Consider the following 21,459-nt stretch of genomic DNA (forward strand, 5'->3'; position numbering starts at 1 on the left):
ACCCATCAGTCATTCATCAGTATTGTCAAACTGTACATGTCACACACTTAATAGTATCTATGTGCTCTAATATCAACAGCAGGTAGGTCAAATAAATCTCTAAGACTAATTTAAAAAATATATGAAATTATTGAAATTAAGTGATTGATCACTTCGAAGAATTTAATGTTGCAACTCTAACCTCATTGAAAACAGATGACCCGTACTGACAATCATCAGCTGCTAGCTTCTAATTAAAACTTCAATGAGTTATATGTTCAATTAACTGCAACGAAAATTCCTTTTCATGTTCGATATTTAAGTTTGAGCAATTGTAAAATGTTATGAATTTAAAAGCTACTTCAATTGTTTTGTTGTTATTTACCGTGGACTATAGTAGCCCCTTACCAAAAGGCGGTACGTGAGATATTGTCTATTTAATTCAGCAATGCTATTCGATCAGCAAAAATCTGATAACAACCATGATCCTCACAGAACTACTATGATCGATCTTCCTTATAAATGAGGCCATCGGCGCAAAAGTGGCCTAGCCCACAATTTTTTTATATTCAAGCTTATATCACGTATATTCGAATTTATTTAAAAAAATAAAATAAATTTCGATGCAAAACCGGCCTATCCATAGTTTCACCCATAGACAACAGATAGCTTGGTAAACATTATTTTTGCGCGTATTGTTTTTTTGCTTACTCAAATTCATGAAAATCCAAACCTAATTGCCTCCATACTAACTATGGTAGGCTTAGGCCACTTATGCACTGACGGCCTCAAGTAAAAGCATTTTTTTTTAAATATAATCGAAACATTCATCGTTTCTTTTTTTTTTATTGCCTTTGTAGGCAGACGGGCATACGGCCCACCTGATGGTGAGTGGTTACCGTCGCCCATGGACTTCAGCAATGCCAGGGGCAGAGCCAAGCCGCTGCCTACCTTATAAATAAACGCCAACTTAATTAGTACTTTTAAACACTTGAAACCACATCTCGGTTTTTTTTTATGATCTATGCTCTAAAAGCGATTATACTACATTTGTGGGAGATTTAAAACACTCGTAAATTTTCTAAATCCGTGCGTTAACTTTATTTCGCTTGTGTTTTGTCTAATGTGTTTACATGACGCTTTTAGGCAAACAATAGTTTTTGTTCTAAGCACACTATGGCCGTGACTAATACAGCTATGATGATATCACTACTACATTTATCTTGTAGTTGCGTGATGTACTTTATTGTATTAGTCGTGACGAAAGCGAAGCAGGACCGTCAACGCGCTGTACGAGGTTTTTACTAGCTGTAAACAAACATATTATTCATGTACATACATATAGGTACTTTAGTTGTAATGTGATTCGTAAAAAGACAATATGTTATTGAGTTCCAAAGGCTCTTGTGTTGTTTAAATTTTTTTATACCGCTCACTTTGTTTGCGGACGGGTTATTTTTATGTTTTGTCTACTGATGGTGTTGAGATAGAGACCGAAGACCGCCTTGTATTGGAGATAATCGAAACTGGAATGCTAATTTGATCATTACAAACAGTACTGAAGATAGAGGCTGGTGTATTAGGAATGAAGTAGACGAAATGGAAAGTAAGTTATGGAGAAAAATCAGAAAATTTTTCGACATTTTTAAGCCGATATTTCTTGTGTTTTGTAGGAAAACTACGTGGTTGTGGAAGAAATAAATGATACGTTTTAGGATCACAATATAACTCAAATTTATTGGTAGAAAAATATAAAAGTACACAGAATGTCAGCTTGACAAGTAGTACAGAGTACAGCGCCCCAGGCGTAAGAAAAAGGAAACTAAAATGGCTGCATTCCATTTCTCTAACACCCTCCCTTGGAATGCAACCCCATTTTCGTTAAACAATACAAATGTTTATCAACACTAGTACCCTTAGTTAAATTATCAGCTATCATTTCCTCACCCTTTATATAACAATACTTTATATCTAAGTTACTGACATGGTCTTTGAGAAAATGATAACGAATATCAATATGTTTTGATCTGGGTAAATAACAATAATTATTTGATAATTTTATAGCACTCTGATTATCACAAAAGATGATGAGAGGGTTGTTCTTCTGTTGACCGAGCTCGGTATGTAATTGTTGAAGCCACAACGCTTCCTGCGCCGCTGACGACATCGACATATACTCGGCTTCAGCAGTGGAGAGAGCAACAGTCTGTTGCTTTTGAGAGCGCCAAGATATAGCACCATCCTGTAACATAAATACGTAACCAGTGGACGACTTACGATCACGTACATCGCTCGCCCAGTCGGCATCACAATATCCTGTGATGTTCTCATTACCATCTTTGGTATAAACTAATTTCAAATCTTTGGTACCCTGCAAATATCTAAAAATTCTTTTCACAGCTGTCCAATGTGCAGCAGTATAATCCTTGTTGAATCTGCTCATTGTATTTACTGCAAATGATATATCCGGCCGGGTACCTTGAGCCAAATACAACAAAGAGCCAATAGCCTGTTGATATGGACAGTCAATCAATTCATCCTCTTCCTTCTTCTCACTGAATTTCATACCAACTTCAAAAGGTGATCTTACAGGTTTACAGTCAGACATTCTGAACCTTGCTAACATCTCTTTTATATATTTTTCTTGATCTATCATTACTTTACCTCCATCTCTGGTAATCCGTAAACCTAAGCAATAGCTTGTCGAACCAATATCCTTCATTTCAAAGTGTTCCTTTAACTTTTCTTTCAACAAATTTTTTGTTTTCTTTTGAGAAGTCAACAAAATTAAATCATCGACCCAGATAGCTATAAACGTGTTTTTCTCTGCATTATAATAGATACAAGGATCTGTTCTTGATTGTTGCATACCTAACTCATGTAGTACACAATTTAATTTCAGGTTCCACAATCTACTGGCCTGTTTAAGACCATAAATAGATTTATGTAACTTACATACCTTAGACCCTTGCTTATACTGTTCTGGCTGCACCATATAGATCTCAGTATCAATTTCTCCTTGTAGAAAGGCCGATACAGCATCCATTTGATCTATATCCAATCCATATTTAGCCGTTAAAGCAAATAAGTAGCGAATAGTTGTGTACCTGACAACTGGAGAGTATGTTTCCTCATAATCGGTGCCCTTTCTTTGAGCATAGCCTTTTATTACAAGTCTTGCCTTGTAACGGGTGACATTTCCATTTTGGTCTGTTTTAATTTTGAATACCCACTTGCATGGGAGAGCTTTTTTACCTGGAGGAAGTTCTGTCAATGACCAAGTTTTATTTTTCATAAGGGAACTATATTCTTCATCCATGGCTCTCTTCCATTCTGCAGCTTGTGAAGATGTCAGTACCTCCTCAACTGTTTGTGGATCAGTCAAATCTGAATACAAACACAATAGGCTTGTTTTGCCATCCTGTGTATCACATTGTTTATTTCGGTGCCTTAATGTTATACTACTACTATAGTCTTGTCTTATCGGATAAGGCGGGTGATAAGTGGCATCTAGTTCCCCAGTGTCAGTGTCATACTCACTTGAGTCTTCACTATCACCTTTTCGTATATTTGAGTCTTTACTAGACATTACAGGTGCAGTTGCAGATGACTCCTGAGTGTGTATCTCTTGTTCCCGGCTGACACTGGAATTCCCTGAGTCCTCATTTTCTGAAGGAACAGAACTGACCGTGACTGTGCGATTATCCTCAATTGGAATGGAAGTTTCCACATTTTCAATAAAAATAACATCTCTACTTTTGATTATTTTTAGTGTTTTAGGGTCCATTAAACGATATCCTTTGGAACTGTCGCAATAACCCATAAATATCATTTTTACTGATTTTTTATCCCATTTATGGCGTTTTTCCTTTGGCACATGGACCATAGCTTCAGAGCCAAATATTTTTAGATGTGATAAGTTAGGTTTCTTACCTTTCCACAATTCATATGGAGTTTTACCTTCTAATGACTTTGTCGGGGAACGATTCACAACATAAGCAGCAGTTGCTACTGCTTCAGCCCAGAATTTCTTTTCTAGGTTAGCATAAAATAACATGCATCTTGCGCGTTCAACTAAAGTCCTGTTCATTCTCTCGGCCAGGCCGTTCTGCTGTGGAGTATAGGGAGTAGAGGTCTGATGAATTATACCATGATTAGATAGGTATTTTTCAAAATTATAGTTGCAGTATTCTTTGCCATTATCTGTACGAAGCCTTTTAATTTTATAATTTAATTCATTCTCTACTTTCAGTTTAAAATCCTTAAAAATCTCTAATATTTTCAACTTGTCTTTAAGAAAATAGACATGAACCATTCGTGTGAAATCATCAGTGAAAGTAATGAAGTATTTCATACCTCCAAATGAAATGTTCTCCATAGGACCACACAAGTCAGAATGGATTAATTCTAGAGGTCTTGTAGCTCTTGTTCCAGTATTTTTAAAAGGTAACCTAGCTTGCTTACCTTCCATACAATGTGTGCAAGTGACATCATTTACATCTGGAATCAGAGTCACTCCCTCAGAGCATGTAGGTAGCTTCTTTACATCAGACATATTCAAATGACCCATCCGCAGGTGCCACAGGTAAGTATTATTGCTATTTTTATTTCTTGAGACCAAGTGGGCCACTTCCTTACAGGTCTCTAATACATACAAACTATTCTTCAGCTTTGCAGAGCATATTACTTCACCTTTACTATTTCCAACTTCACATCCTGTGTCATTAAATGTGACCTTATGTCCATTTTTCACAATAGCTCCAACTGAGAGAAGATTAGTAGCCAGCCAACATCAAGGTGCCAAGCCACTCATCATTGACATCAAAACCAATATTACGTAACTTGTGTGCTGTGTTCATTATTTTACTTACGTAATCTTCAACACTGTTACTTGAATCTAATGTGGTGTTGATCAAATCTTTAAGCAAACCTACCCTTCTCGTTAAACCATTATCATCAAATGCCTTTTGCAAATTTTCCCACACTTGTTTGGCGGTTTTACAGTCTTGAACATGGACATAATTTTGCGGATCCAGTAGTAAAATCAGCTTTGATTTCGCTTTGATATCCTTTACAGCATCCACCGGCTTGCCGTCGTGGCATTCGACACAACACCACAAGTCTTCATGTTCCAAATATGCTTTCATGCTGAATTTCCACGTGGCAAAGTTTTCTCTTCCTACCAGTTTTTCTAAATTAAACATATTTGGGCCCATCTTGCTTATCTTCACGAGGAATATTCAATTTTTGATGAACGATCCTACCCTTCAATTTGAATTGCAACGACAATTTTTTCGGATTGAAGTTTTATCCACTTTATTATTATTTCCAGCTATACCACAACTAAACACAACTGAACACAACTGAACCACGCTCTGCTACCATGTAGGAAAACTACGTGGTTGTGGAAGAAATAAATGATACGTTTTAGGATCACAATATAACTCGCATTTATTGGTAGAAAAATATAAAAGTACACAGAATGTCAGCTTGACAAGTAGTACAGAGTACAGCGCCCCAGGCGTAAGAAAAAGGAAACTAAAATGGCTGCATTCCATTTCTCTAACATGTTTACCTACCTATTTGGATATTTTGGCATATTGATTAATATGATTAGGCAACTAACCATTTTTTTTAAATAATATAAACATGGAATTACTTTTTGATGAAAAATTGCCTAGTTTATTTTTATTGCTTATATGGGTGGACGAGCTCACACGGACGGTGCTAAGTGGTTACTGGAGCCCATAGACATCTACAACGTAAATGCGCCACCCACCTTGAGATATAAGTTCTAAGGTCTCAAGTATAGTTACAACGGCTACCCTACCCCTCAAACCGAAACGCATTACTGCTTCACGGCAGAAATAGGCAGGGTGGTGATACCTACCCGCGCGGACTCACAAGATGTCCTACCACCAGTAAAAGCTTGTTAGAAACTTTCAAGATTGAGCTTATACTATTAAGATTTTTTTTTCAATAATACACGGCTTATTGATATTCATATATACTCACGTAACATACACCAATCGTAATTTTCTCACATGCGTGATACAAATCACAAAAAAAATTGTTCGTCCAAAAAAAACTAAACTTATCCAATACGGAAATGTATTCCCTGAATTATATTACTACTGTATAAAATAAACAAATAATTTATAATACGTTACATTTTAAAGATTCAAAATAAACAAGCGGAGCAGTGAATATTTAATAATGTCAGCAGATGTTGTTCGCTAATTAAAGACTACATTATAGAGAAAAGCCTGCCCTCTGGCATTGTGGAGAATCTTCTTGAAGAAGATTATTTATATTACGCAAAAATGTCACAACTATTTTTTTTACATTAACGTTAAAAAAAACGTATACTTACTCGCATAGCGTAGTAGTTATATTCTAAGTCTAATAATATATGTATTAATCTAATTCCAAACGAATATAAGACCTATTTGTGAATTTATTTCCCTATTCTTCTGTATTTGTTAATCATATTATTCTGCCTACCTCGCTTTATAGCTTAATAATCTATCTCCAATTTTCTGTCTAAAGAGCAGATGGCAGGGCGATCTGTGACGGGCAATATAATACCACTGTCTTGCCTATCTCTGCCGCGAAACAATCAATGGCCCCGCTCTGAATTCTCTGTAAGCTGCTTATTTAACGCTACTGATGAATGAGCCCGGTATGATACAGTGTGTTTAGTTCTCTATAGCATAAAAGCTAAATCAAATTTGTATGGAGTTGGAACGTTTGTCTACGTTTGCTGCTAGGGGCACTGTTCTTTTTTTTATTGCTTAGAGGGGTGGACGAACTCACAGCCCACCTGATGTTAAGTGGTTACTGGAGCCCATCGACATCGACAACGTAAATGCGCCACCCACCTTGAGATATAAGTTCTAAGGTCTCAAATATAGTTACAACGGCTGCCCCACCCTTTAACCCGAAACGCATAGTAATGCGTTTCGGGTGCTATATCTAAGCTATATCTGCTATATCTAAGCTACTGCTTCACGGCAGAAATAGGCAGGGTGGTGGTACCTACCCGCGCGGACTCACAAAAGGTCCTACCACCAGTAATTACGCAAATTATAATTTTGCGGGTTTGATTTTTATACACGATGTTATTCCTTCATCGTGGAAGTCAATCGTGAACATTTGTTGAGTACGTATTTTATTAGAAAAAATGGTACCCGCCTGAGATTCGAACACCGGTGCATTCGCGTTATGCTTTAGGCCACGACGATTCCAATTACATGCAAATTTGAGTTAACTTTTACGCGATCGAGAACGTTAAAAAACTCGCACTGAGGACACTGCTGTCGGCTACATTTCGTATCTATCGACGTTTAACATCAAGTGGGCATTCACTCTTGAGAAATATTCTTAAATATAATTTCGATTACAGATTATTTACTTTTTTCTCCTACTTACGCCGAAAGTTCGGTTTTCGTCCCGCTGTACAGGGAAGAAAGTGTAACTTTTCCTCCCGCTGTACAGGGAAGAAAGTGTAACTTTTCCTCCCGCCGTACAGGGAAGAAAGCGTAACTTTTCCTCCCGCTGTACAGGGAAGAAAGTGTAACTTTTCCTCCCGCTGTACAGGGAAGAAAGTGTAACTTTTTCTCGTTTACGCCGCTGTCTTTTGTTTAAAAAAAACTGATGTTTAAAAATGAAACCAAACCGTTGTATAGGCAATGAGAGATAGCTTATACATTCCTCCAGCAGTCAGGACCAGGGGCTTGTTGGCTCGAGCAATGACCAGGAGTATAGTAGAACGAACTCCAGGTAGGGTAGCTAAGCCGCACTCCCAGCCCGAACAATATATTGCTTCACCTATGCTACAACCCTAGAAAGATGTTAACATTTTATTCAAATTATTTTAAAAAGTGTCACAGTGCCATACATAAGGTGTTAAGTAATGAGAAATATTCAAATTACTACGTAGGTACAGTCAAAATGCTATGCGAATAAAATATATGTATGTGTTGTGTGTTTGAAATTGTTTCAGATTATATACGAGCGAAGCATTCGTTTCTTGTCGCCTGTAGGGTAGCATAGGTGTAGGTAATCCATTTTCATTGAGACTTACCATGTCCAGTGGCAAGGCGAATGGCGGTATCCACTTTGAGGTATCTATGGGCTCTTGTAACCTAAGAATCCAACGTCGGAATAATCCAATGAAAAAGTTTATGGTATTATCTTTGGTATTGGGAAGTCGTAAACACACTTGGCAATTTTCAATTGTCAATTCGTCATTTATTAAAAAAAATATCATTTTGTCGTTTCTCAAAAACAAAAGGTGACGTAAAATTGTATTATATAATTCATTTTAATAATAAAAAAGTATCAATTTCATTTCGAACTTAGAATAACACTGTAGCCTAAATAAATGAATAACACTTTTTTTTTCAAAGCTTTAACATATCACCTTTCGAATGTTAATAACAAAAACTTCCGCTGAAATATTAAAGAAATCTACAAAAAAAAAAAAAAACATTTGTATAATATTTAATTATATAAAAGTTAACTGTAAACAAAAAAATGCGCACCTGAATCGTAATCTCCTCGCTCCACAAACATATTATATAGAGCTCGAAAACATTGTAGCACAAGAACAAAAGACTCATTAGACATTTCACGAGGCTGACCGTGACGGTCTGAAATTTTAAAATAAACTTATTTCGGACGATTTTCATTGTGAATCCGAAATTTTACATAAAAAGGTTTGCTTAAGTCAACGGTGAAATAAATTAATGCTGAAAGTTCAGTGAAGGGTGCATATTGTTTCAATTTACAACGAACGTGGGAAAATAAAAATGCTCCGTGAATGTATGTAAAAATATTCAAATTCAACACAAATTCAAAATCTCGGGAAAGACCTTTTTTTTTTTTTTTTTTTTCTCGGGTAGAGGGCCGAACCTCCTGCGAGGTCCCCGCGCAAAAGGGGCGCGCGGGGTATGTGAGACTCAACGATCTGCATGGTGTTGTGAGCAGACCGCGGGCCCAAGGATTTTAGAGCCCACCCACTAAACGACTCCCCTGCACTCTTACACCCGACGTCCGATCCCCCCTAGAGCGGAGGTCGCTACGCCACCGGTAATCAGCAGCGAGCGCCTCCGCCTCCAGGTCCCAGGGTGGCGTCCCGGCGAGCAAGCACGCCGCCTCGAATGAGACGGTGCGGTATCCTCGGATCGCCCTGACCGCAATCGCGCGCTGCGGACGTCGCAGCGCCGCGACGTTCTTGCGGGTCAGGGCGTGGCACCATACGGGAGCCCCGTATAGTGCCATCGACCGCACCACCCCCATGTAGAGGCGGCGCGCCACCTGATCGGGACCCCCGACGTTTGGAAGCAGCCGGCTCAAAGAGCCGGCCGTCGCCATCAGTCGAGGGCCCAACTTCTCAAAGTGAGCGCGGAAGTTCCACCGACCGTCCAGTTCGAGGCCGAGGTACCGAAGACCGGTCACCCCGACCCCGACGCGGACGCCTCCGATCACGAGGTGGGCACCCAGAGGTGGCGCTCGTCCCGGCCGGTGAAATAACAGGGCCTGGGTTTTGTCGAGCGCTACCTCGAGCCCCAACCGTCGGATCCTAGTGACGACGTGTGCCACGCCTGCGCACGCCAAACGGGCAGACTCCCGGTAGTCCCTCCCCGGAGCCACGACCAACGTGTCGTCGGCGTAACAAATTACGCTCAGCCCGGGGAGGGGACCCCGAATGACGCCCCGCAGGACCCAGTCGTAGCCGATGTTCCACAGCAGGGGGCCCAGGACAGACCCCTGCGGAACACCGCGCTCGACCGGAAAGCGGTACATCGCCCCACCGTGTCCGATGCACTGGATCGACCTGCCCTCGAGGTAGGAGCCGATCAGTCGACGGAGGTATGCGGGGACGCCGTGATACTCCAGCGCCCCCGCGATCACCGACCAGGGCAGGGTGTTGAAGGCGTTCCTTACATCTAAGGATAACGCCATCGCCACCCCGCCCCGGGATACGGCTTCGTCGGAGAGGGCACGCACGCGCAAAATCGCGTCGATCGTCGAGCGGCCCTCTCTGAAGCCGTATTGCTCGTGAAATACCTGTTAGCATACGGTTTTTTTATGTGAAAATAACAAAAAAATAGAATTTGTTACAAACTTAAGAGATGAGTTACTATGATCTGGGATTGAAAATAAAAAATCGTTCATACAATTATCTGTAGCCTACAAAGAGTTTTTGACAAAAGAAAATTAACATTTTGAATTTATAATTCTAAAACGATTTTTATATTTTATATTGAGGCAAACTTAAATAAAACGCGACACACATTTAATAACACAAACGTTGGCCTTCCTAGAAATGAATAAAATGGACACATACGTTTTGCATGTAACCACAAAATATTGCGGTCACAAGATCTTTGATTTATGTAAATTAATAATGTTTTTAACAGTATTTTATAACATAACGATTGTTAAAAGTTTTTTTTTTTACGGCTTAATCTCGCATTTATTGTTTTCCATTTATTTCATCGACGCGACGTTTCAGGCACTTTACAGTTTTCGTGGTCGCAATCGCGGTCAGTCGTCCGTCATTATAAACCGTAAAAGTACTTATGTAAAAGTAATTATGTTTACGACCCGGGAATACTGCAGAAAGTGATAAAATATTTCTCTTTAGATTCATATACAACCAACTTCCAACTTTTCAACACGTTTTCAACAGCGGTAGGCAGCGGCTTGGCTCTACCCCTGGCATTGCTGACGTCCATGAGCGACGGTAACCACTTACCATCAGGTGAGCCGTATGCTCGTTTGACTGCTCGAACAATAAACAAAAAAAAAATGTTTACAAAACAATTTAATAAAATTTAAATGTATTTGAATAAGTAAGTCATTGTTTTTCACTACTCTCTTCGATAATAAAATTTTAAAAAGACTTAATAATATGTTTTTGGGTGTTCTGAACTATTTTACGGTTATGGAGATTAACGGTGATGCCTATAAAAAATACTCTTAATGTTTCGAAATATGCTGCAATTATTCTCACTGCTCATCTTCAAATATACCCTTAGGTTTTAGGTATAGTCTGATAAAACATTGTTTAACATTCAGATAGAAGTCTAAAACTCATTTCGGCGTCCTCACGAAATTTCTAAATTCAATTTAAATTCAATTTCTCACCGTTGTAGCTTGGTATCCGATAAAGCAAATTAGAGTTCCGCTAGCAGCCAATTGTCCCAACATTGGATAGCTCAGTGTATCCCGTAAACTTATTGTGTTGCTAAAAATTTATAAGAAAAAAAAGAATTGATTTCAATTAGTTAAAAACAGCACACTGTTTCAACTTTTAATTTCTAAAGGAAGGCGCTTCGCAAGATTATTTAATGTATAGACGCGTTATGGAGATCGGGGCCGACCTAGTGCTAAGTCGTTATTGGAGCCCATAGACATCATCACGTGAACGCCGTCAATGACTTAGAGACATGAGGTCGCAGTCTCATTGCATTATCAACTGTCTGTCTGTTGTTGAGTTGAGAGAGTTTTTTTATTGCCTTTGTGGGCAGACGAGCATACGGCTCACCTGATGGCAAGTGGTCACCGTCGCTCATGGACGTCCAATTTACTTTTACATTCGATTACAACACATTTATATTGTTAATCGTTCGATTTGTTAGTCTAGTGATTAGCGCCCGGTTCCGACCCCCAATCAAAGTATTTTGACCGGGAATCGGTGACCCGGTGAAATTCATTTTACTACCCTGGTAGGCAGACGAGCATGTGGCCCTGATGGTAACACTTGACAATCGCTCATGGACGTCGATAATGGCAGGGACAAGCCGAGGCCATTGCCTACCACAATGTTGTGTGTGTCCTGTCTACCGAGTGCTCTCCGTAATACCTCGTTTGAAGAAAAACATGTAATAGCGCTTAAAAAACACCCAGGGAGGACAATTAATTGCAAAGCCGAATGGTACGTGGCAGAAATAATCTCGAAAAATGCAATGTGTGCAAAAAATGCAATCTTTTGGAGTTGGGGTCTGGATGTCCTCGCTCTTGTCTCCTGTGTTTGTTTGTTTGTTTGTAGTGTGGATGCCGCTTAACCCAAGATAAACTGTTTGTTTGTTTGTAGTGTAGATGCCGCTTAACCGAAGATAAAAAATAAACGTGAACTGTGAAATTGATTTTAATTTTACATTTGATAACAAATAACATAACTTGATTTGGTTTTGTCCACTTTAGTTTCATTTAAAATCTCCTTGGTGCATCTTTATACTGAAATTTTGCCTCATCCCAGAACGGATTCAGTGGCAGTCCCTCATTGCACTCAAGACAATTCTAGTTCTAAAGATATTTTTGTCACATTGACGCATCACGTGGTTAAGTTTTGATCACGACCAATTAAATTTGGATCACTTTAAACAAGTAAAGTGAGCCTTTTCCGTCTCCTGCGAACGTTTCACGTAATCTTTGAAGGTAAATAGGTGGATTCCATCGGATTATGTGTTATGAGAGCACGTATCAAAGATATACCAAACGCCGCAATCCTTGTGCGTTACGTAAATTGTTATATGAACCAAAACGCACACGAATGAAATATTATGATTTTTGATTCAACGCATGTGTTAAAATCCAATATAATAGAAAGTCATTTATTGATTTAAAAAACAAATAAAAAATATAATTCATTTTTAGATAAACAACTCATGCTCCTGGTATTAAGGGCGTAGTCCCTAAATACCTACAGCTCACTGAGTTTCTCGTCGGATCTTCTCAGTGGGTCGCGTTTCCGATCCGGTGGTAGATTCTGCGAAGCACTATTCTTGCTAGGGTCAGTGTTAGAAACATTCCGGTTTGAGCCCCGTGAGCTCACCTACACACGTTAGGATGAATCTGAAATAGCCTCTCATGGCTATCAGCATAGGTAGGAATAAAAAAAACCTAAATACGAGACTGAAACCTTTAGACATGAGGTGGAACTTTCAATGTGTATGAAGTCGTCGTGGCCTAACGGATAAGACGTCCGGTGAATTCGTGTTGAAGCGATGCACCGGTGTTCGAATCCCGCAGGCGGGTACCAATTTTTCTAATGAAATACGTACTCAACAAATGTTCACGATTGACTTCCACGGTGAAGGAATAACATCGTGTAATAAAAATGAAACCCGCAAAATTATAATTTGCGTAATTACTGGTGGTAGGACCTCTTGTGAGTCCGCACGGGTAGGTACCACCGCCCCGCCTATTTCTGCCGTGAAGCAGTAATGCGTTTCGGTTTGAAGGGTGGGGCAGCCGTTGTGACTATACTGAGACCTTAGAACTATATCTCAAGGTGTGAGGCGCATTTACGTTGTAGATGTCTATGGGCTCCAGTAACCACTTAACATCAGGTGGGCTGTGAGCTCGTCCACAAAGCTAAGCAATAAAAAAAAAAAAAATGAAATTGTAAAACGCATGTCTCACTTCTCAACTAAGTGTAAACGTATGCTTCATTACAGGAATAAGTAGGTAATACATAACTAATTCATAATATTAAAAATATTTAGAAATTAAAACTTTATAACAATTTTTCCTTTTCCGTTAACATTATTTCTACTAGTGTTTTCCTTCTGAAGTGATAAACTAAAAAAGCGAACTTGTTATATTTTATCTTTCATATTTCTTTGTCGTAACAGAATGTAAGTTATTTAGTCAATTAAAATGTCTGAACAGTTTTTATTTGTTAACTCATTTATGGAAAAGAAAGTAATACAGTTCAAAAACATTAATTAAATTCATTCTGTTCATTTTGTTGGTACAATAATCCGATTAGTTTCATTACAAAGCAACCAAGCTCTGCTAAAACAAGGAAAGATCTCATATTGGGTTGCGGTATTCGGTATCTTGCTGTCAGAATAGACTTCGGCTATGAAAAACCACAATATATGCGTGTGGGTTCTCTGTACTGTATTTTTTAAATATTTTTATTTGCAGAAATAAGTAAGGTCAATTCACGACCGCATCACATAGTAAATGTTTACATCTTTTTATGGGTATAAATTATATTGATACAAGTTGATGTTTGTATGTACTCTCTATATAGATTCCGAAACTTCTGAACCGATTTTAATGAAATTTTCAGAATGGCCTAGCGGATGACCCTGTTATGTATTAGTAACGATCAGATCAAAGCTAAATCAAAGATCAGCAAAGCCGGCCGGGTTTGACTGGTAAAGAATAAAATGAATCGTAATTTTTTTATTTTATTTTTATTGCTTAGATGGGTGGACTCACAGCCCACCTGGTGTTAAGTGGTTACTGGAGCCCATAGATATCTACAACGTAAATGTGGCACCCACCTTGAGATATAAGTTCTAAGGTCTCAAGTATAGTTACAACGGCTGACCCACCCTTCAAACCGAAACGCATTACTGCTTCACGGCAGAAATCGGCGGGGTGACTCCTGCGGACTCACAAGTGGTCCTTCCACCATTTAACGCCACTTCACATTTCATCGCTCGTTTGCTCTTGAACGCATTCTTTCAACGGTCGGACCTTACTAGTAAATCCCCAAGGAGACTGAAGTTGTAAACCCGTACCCGATTAGTAGCAAGATATAGATTTTATTAATAAAATATACTATCTTCATACTTTTAATGTTTAAATCACACTTTTTTAGGGCTTGTTCAATACATGCGTCATGCGTTCGTTAAATATTTTCAGCAAACAGAGATAGCGTTGCGCGAAGACGCCAAAAGGTATGAAATAACGCTATAAATATATTTAATAACCACTTACTTCAGAATTCGATTGTGCTGTTCAACCAGATTGCCCAATCTCTTGGTGTATTTGGTCGTAAACTGTTTATTCTTCAATAACCTTAATAACGGTATGCCTGCAAACGTTTCCGAGAATTAAATATTGACAATTCGCTTTTGTTTACGTTAATAAAATTTCACTTTTGTATGTGCGAAATTAAAATTGCGAAAAATATCAGAGATTGTGCTAGCTCGGGTCATCATTTTCGGTATCTTTAAAAAAAATATATATGTTAGAAACAAAAAAATCAAAATGGTTTTTATGGTAGCTCGTGATAATCTAAAACCACTATGGAAACAAACAATAGACAAAAATATATCTTCTATATAATCTTTTGTAAAGTAAATAGCCCTGTAAAGGCATTTTTAAACTTTGAGAAAGAACTTCAAGTTGGAACCCGGGGTGGAATTATGTTTCTAATGACTAGCCAACCCGATAGGCGTCTTTAAGACTAAAAGAATAACTCATTTTTCAGGTGAGCGAGCCATCTCACTGCCCATCTGGTGTTAAGCATTTACCAGAACCTATCAGATAACGGCTATCCTAAAAAATAGTTCATATTGTACAGCCACTAGAGGTAGGTACCATTTCGTTTTCATTAGATTCGAAGAGTGGGAAAACCACTATACAATACAAATAAGATTTTAGCCTAGTCTCAAGATCGCGTTCACGTCATGAAACAGCTGGATATATCCATATCGGTATGGAAATCAGTGAATTTCAATAACCTTGTACTGGTGGTAGGACCTCTTGTGAGTACGCGCGGGTAGGTACCCACCACCCCGCCTATTTCTGCCGTGAAGCAGTAACGCGTTTCGGTTTGAAGGGTGGGTCAGCCGTTGTAACTATACTTGAGACCTTAGAACTTATTCTCAAGGTGGGTGGCGCATTTACGTTGTGGATGTCTATGGGCTCCAGTTACCACTTAACACCAGGTGGGCTGTGAGCTCGTCCACCCATCTAAGCAATAAAAAAAAAACATTTTGATTAGTCCAATAAAAGATTTAAACAAAATCGGCTACGTACCTTCGAATCCTTTAACACAATCATTCAGCATGTTTTCGAAGCAGTCGGCAAGAACATTGAACTGGCATAGCAAATGAAGAAGATGAGCCTGCATGATTAGATCGGTGACCATCACAAAATACGATACATAGATGAATGCGATAACCACTGTGATGTAAGCGAGGGGGTACCGTGACGGCGTTTTGTATTCGAAAGGCAGATGCACGCCAACAATCAAATTGTAGTCTAGCTCATCCACCAGAGGATATAAGAACCTAAAATTTAATAATAACATAAATCGAATCGCACTGAAGTCGACAGGCGTTAAAAGTAAAAAAAAAAACTCATTCGACGAAAAGACTGGCGCGACGTTTACTTCGGAAACTTTTAATGACGTGCCAATTGCAAGCGCATAGAAAGCTCTAATAGATTATTTTTATATAAAACTAGCGGCCCGCTCCCGCTGCGCTCGGGTATTTAACAAAAATTTCAACGATGTTTGACTTTGTTTTATTTTTTGTCAAAGTCACAACGTCGTAGTACATTATTTTATTCTATCATCAATAGTTTGCGCAGGGCACGCGATATAAATAATATTTTAGGTAATTTCTTTATAACTTGGGTTACATTATTAAAATTTTAGTAAGGATCTCTATTTTTTTTTAAAAAGATTATATATAGCCTTGTCACTCGAGACTAGTGTAACTTCGAAACAGTGAAAGAATTTTTCAAATCGGTTCAGTACTTTCGGAGCCTATTCAATACAAACAAACAAACAAACAATTTATAATATTAGTATAGATGTAAAGAAAATTTTATTTATGTATCAATCAGAATGGCAATTATATTTTTTTGTGTTACTTTAACTTTGATCGGTAGTATGGAGGCACGGCTTGACTGTGCCTCTGCCATTGCTGACGCCCATGACCGACGGTGACCACTTACCATCTGTGGGCAGTATGGTCTATCTAGTTTTTTTTTCTCTCCTGCAACTTAGCAATCTGTTTCTTTAAAAACAATAATATAATTTGATGTCAGATTTTCATCAGGAAAAGTTGAGTTAGCTGAATTGTGTCCCCAGTGGTACTATTCTCATCTCCTATCTGCATGGTCTATGTAGCGGTAATAAAAACACAGTAATAGTATATTTACTTTATAAGCCGAACTCATATTCGAGATTTGTTTTATTCGATAGGGAAATAGGAAAATATGAAACATTCGAACACTTGTAAGTAATGATAAGTCTAAGAATCTAACGTCAATTAACTGAATATAATAGCAGATTTTTAAAGTATATTCTTTAGTGTAAGCTGCACGAACTAGATTACGTCTCTCTGAAAGTTCAAAACTGCGAGGCTCCAAGAAAATCCGTTCAAAGAGATGAAATTGGATGGACGAATACGTAGTTTTATTAGCTAAAACTTATTACCAAGCAGCAAGGGTACAATTCCCTAAAGCCAGTAACAACTTCAGATATTTTTCGTTTCTCTCAGCCCAGAAGACGACTAACTTTTTCCTTTTATCGGTTGACGTATCAAAGTGCGGGGACTCCATTGAAGTCGCGAATCTCTTGTACATATCTTTATGGTCGATCTAAAAGTGATTTCCATTACTAATGTTATAAATTTACTATATTTATAGGGAAATAGACTTACGCAGCGTTATTTTACTACGTAGAGTAGAAAGGGACTTTTTTTAATTGCATAGTTTAATTAAAGAACTCAAAACCCTTTTTTTATTGCTGAGGTAGGTGGACGAGCTCACAGCCCACCTGGTGTTAAGTGGTTACCGGAGCCCATAGACATCTACAACGTAAATGCCGCCACCCACCTTTGAGACATGAGTGGTAAGGTCTCACTTTAAACCGTACAACGGCTGCCCCACCCTTCAAACCGAAACGCGTTACTGCTTCAGGCAGGATGGTGTTACCTACCCGTGCGGACTTACAAGATGTCCTACCACCAGTAAAAACTGTTGTTCACTGCTCACCGGATTCCCTAGATATCACAACGTCAAGGACGTCCTAAACCACTTTGAGATACAAGGTTGAAGTCGATTACAGCTATCCCATCCTTTGAAACGGAATGTATAACTGCTTTGCGTCACAAGTAGGCAGGATAGTGGTACCTACTCGTGCGAGCTCATACAACTGCCAATAATATTTACGTAAATTTATAAATTTTGTGAGTTTGATTTTTATTACAAGACGTAAAGTCGCCGTCGTTGAAGATCGTTCGTGAATTTACATAATTATCTATGTATTTTCTTAGAGAAATTAGTTCCAGTCTGCGGGATATGAAGACTGATTTAGTCGCATCACTTGTTACAAGTACATCGGACGTCCTATCCTTTAGGGCGCGACGACATCAAACCAATTTTGTTCATGTAGACGCAATAACGAAGTCCAACGTTCCAACTGGTGTTTAGGGGTAATAGGAACCGTAGACACTACAACTTGAAATCGATCATCCACTTTGAGACATAAAGTCGAAATTTGAATGCATCATTACTTCACCATAGCAATAAATCTTCCTATTACGTATTACGTATACATTTAGCACGGTATCCCTATTCTGTGCCTGACTAACTTATTTACGTAAAATGAATTTTAATTCTGTATAATCACATTTTATGTGACTTTGTTCAATAACAAAGTAACAGTTTCTAAACTAATATCACTAACTACAACATTATGGAATTAATTAATTACGTTGTTGTTTTTATTCGGACGATTACTGCATGTCTACGTGATGAGTGTGAACAATTTGTCAATGACAATTTATTTAAACTAAAACATGACATCATAATGCTTAGCCCATGTCTACAGTTGTACTGTTACACGATGTACATAAAATCTAAATTAAGAATTACGTAGTTTAATTTACCATATTCTTGTATCTGTATATGGCTATGAACTGTATTAGGGTCGCGTTGATCCCGGCCGCGATTTCGTCTAAGCTTGATGTCTCGCTGATACTGTACCACACTTCGCCGCACACTAGGAGGAGGATCATAAGTTTCACCGAGATACTGTACACCAAGTATATGATAGTCCGATCGGATGAAGACAATCCTGCCGAAAAAAGAATAAATTGAAAACGGCATGTTCTAATTCATAATTTAGTTCAAAATTGGAGATATTGTAGGTTTTTAAAGAAAACAAACTTATACAGGGTGTCCCAGAAAGAATGGATAATCCTGAAACACCTCATAGTAGAGCTGTTGGGGACTCAACATAAAAAATAAAAAAAATATATCTTAGGTAGTACCCAAATTAAAAATAAATAAAAACAAATATCATGATTAAAGTTTAAGTCCAGATTAACTTTTATAAAAAATTACACTAGCTACTCATAGAATATTATAACAGCAAAAAGGCTATGGATTTCATTTATTTGTCGCTGTTGTATATTCAAGAAATGCACAGCAGTATGGACAATTTCAACGTTTTTTTTAACATACGTAATTACGTAACCTGAGATTTATTTATAATTAGGATTACGCGTTCTTTCTGGGACACCCTGTATACTTGATTCTAATAGACTACAACAAAAAAATTGTGTTGAATTTTGAGTTCTAAAACACTTTAAAAAGAGCTATTTATATCATTTGATTGTGCTCAAATACGTAAAAACTCTGATGAAAAATCTACTCTTACCAGTTATGTAAGTGACTCGATAAACAGACTCAAAGAATAGCGATTCGAGCCGTCCACTGGATTGTTCCAAAGCTCTTGTATGGGATACTTTCCTCCATGCACATTTTAAGAGCTCCATTGCTCATCGAAATCGCTTTTGTAATACGAAAACGATCTTGGATCCATTATATACGACTGAATTATAAAGACTGTAAATGCTAGAGAACGCCTTTCTGTAATTTAACACACTAACGAGTAAGCGTAGGTAGTAATTAAATGCTTTTGATTTATACTAAATTAGAGGCTTGATGGCATGCCGAAAGGGAATACGGAATCAGAGCAAGCAGGGTAATGTAAATGAATAGTAATTGCGCTATAATTTCGAAAAAAAATACTGGTGGTAGGTCCTCTTGTAAGTCCTCACGGGTAGGTAGGTACCACCACCACCTATTTCTGCCGTGAAGCAGCAATGCGTTTCGGTTTGAAGGGTCGGGCAGCCGTTGTAACTATACTGAGATCCTAGAAGTTATATCTCAAGGTGGGTGGCTCATTTACGTTGTAGATGTCTATGGGCTCCAGTAACCATTTAATACCAGGTGGGCTGTGAGCTCGTCCTAATCTAAGCTATAAAAAGAAAAAAAACTCTTACGGTAAAACTTTACGCTAGGCAGCGGCTTGGCTATGTCCCTGGCGTTGCTGCAGTCCATGGGCGACGGTAACCACTCACGGTCAGGTGGACCGTGCGCTCGTCTGCCAACTAGGGCAATAAAAGATAAATAAAAAACTAACTCTCTCAGGACTACTCGCTAATCAGGACCCCTTATCTTTCTAAAATTCTTATTCTTTAAATGTGTATCTAGAGAAAGCTAGAACGATTTTTAGTTTTTATTCATATCTGTGTTTAGTTCGAAAATATTATAACGCATCATGAATTTACAAGAACTGATATGATACTTGCCTAATGATAAAAATTTTAACATCAACTTTTACTGTATGTCATTTTTTCCGTATCGGCCTCTTGGTCACACGAGGACGGCTTCGTCGAACTTAGAGTTTTCAAGTGTGATTCCGCAGACGAATACGTTACGATACGATATGCGATACTCATTGATTCCGATTTCATCTTCTCCTCTTAATTACTACCAATCACCAACATTAGAGACGCGACCATTCTGTGAATAGTGTATTACTATGAAGGATCATAATCACCTCCGAGAATTGAATACAAGTCTTTATTGAACTTTTTTTTTTTTTTTGTTGTAAAAAAATGTATTCGTCTTTTTTTAATCTTTTCGATTTTATTTTTAATTTCAGACCGGGTCATCAGGTGGACTGATGTACTGATTGAAGTGGTTGGTAGGGTCTGGATGCGAAAGGCAAGAGACCGAAGGGAATGGGATGCTTTCGAAGAGACCTACACTTAGCATTGGATGGACGCGGGTTGAAGAAAAGAGGGTCATCAGAATGATCAAGCTTCCTTTTCCTTCAGAATGGTCCTGTTACAGGTAAACTGAACTGCTCTAGGGTCATGTCATGTCTCATTTCTTCAAATGCCGATATGTACTTCCTACATCAGTATGTTATGGTTTGTTTTACTTTTACAACCGTATCTGCTTAGCGTGAACTCTCATAGAAAGTGTATTCAGATTGATGAGCTAAGGTCAGTCAGAACTGTCTGTCTGGACTTTAAATTAAGAATTTTAATTGGTCATGTCAATGATAAGCCCAACCCATTAAGTTTCTCGTTAGATTTTCTCAGAAGATCGCAATATCGATCCGATTATAGATTCAGCGAAGTACAGCTATCGTTAGGGCAGATGTTAACATATTATTCCAGGCCGAACCCCACGAGCGCAGCAAACAGTCATGGTCAAGCCAGAATAGCCCTTCTAGGCTACTGAGAGATAAGTGGGCAAAAAAAGTTCCCGCAGCACGTTGTACAGTGGATAATATTTCTTCTGTAATAGCCAGGTGGGGTGGCTGTATACGGGCACGTTAAACTTTGCTGAAACTCTCGCTAACTACGAAAGCGGAGTTAGGAAAGATAAATTGAACAGTGTTTTTGT

At 38.4% G+C, this 21,459-nt stretch overlaps 1 protein-coding gene across 1 annotated transcript; it reads right to left on the reverse strand.

Annotated features, from left to right (window-relative positions):
* Nucleotides 1-1,054: 1,054 nt before the first annotated feature.
* LOC114239746 (odorant receptor 70a-like) lies at nt 1,055-19,570 on the reverse strand. The gene is made up of 9 exons (XM_028170108.2): nt 19,415-19,570; nt 18,642-18,829; nt 17,186-17,349; nt 15,778-16,031; nt 14,731-14,827; nt 11,137-11,236; nt 8,526-8,633; nt 7,658-7,822; nt 1,055-1,287 (listed from the first exon to the last, which is right to left on the reverse strand). The coding sequence occupies exons 1-9, from the start codon at nt 19,530-19,532 to the stop codon at nt 1,231-1,233; spliced, it is 1,251 nt and encodes a 416-aa protein (XP_028025909.1). The 5' UTR covers nt 19,533-19,570; the 3' UTR covers nt 1,055-1,230.
* Between the last annotated feature and the right edge of the window lie 1,889 nt (nt 19,571-21,459).

The sequence above is a fragment of the Bombyx mandarina genome, chromosome 09, assembly GCF_030267445.1.
Source record: "Bombyx mandarina strain Sakado chromosome 09, ASM3026744v2".
NCBI classification, from domain to species: Eukaryota; Metazoa; Arthropoda; class Insecta; order Lepidoptera; family Bombycidae; genus Bombyx; species Bombyx mandarina.

Bases quoted from the DNA above. Each gene is read 5' to 3' on its own strand.
- LOC114239746 (XM_028170108.2), bottom strand. From the start codon at position 19,532: ATGGAGCTCTTAAAATGTGCATGGAGGAAAGTATCCCATACAAGAGCT. The intron at 14,828-15,777 runs GTACGTAGCCGA...AAACGTTTGCAG, and splicing joins TTGTGTTAAAGGATTCGAAG to GCATACCGTTATTAAGGTTA. The intron at 8,634-11,136 runs GTGAGAAATTGA...TTAAAATTTCAG, and splicing joins TCGGATACCAAGCTACAACG to ACCGTCACGGTCAGCCTCGT.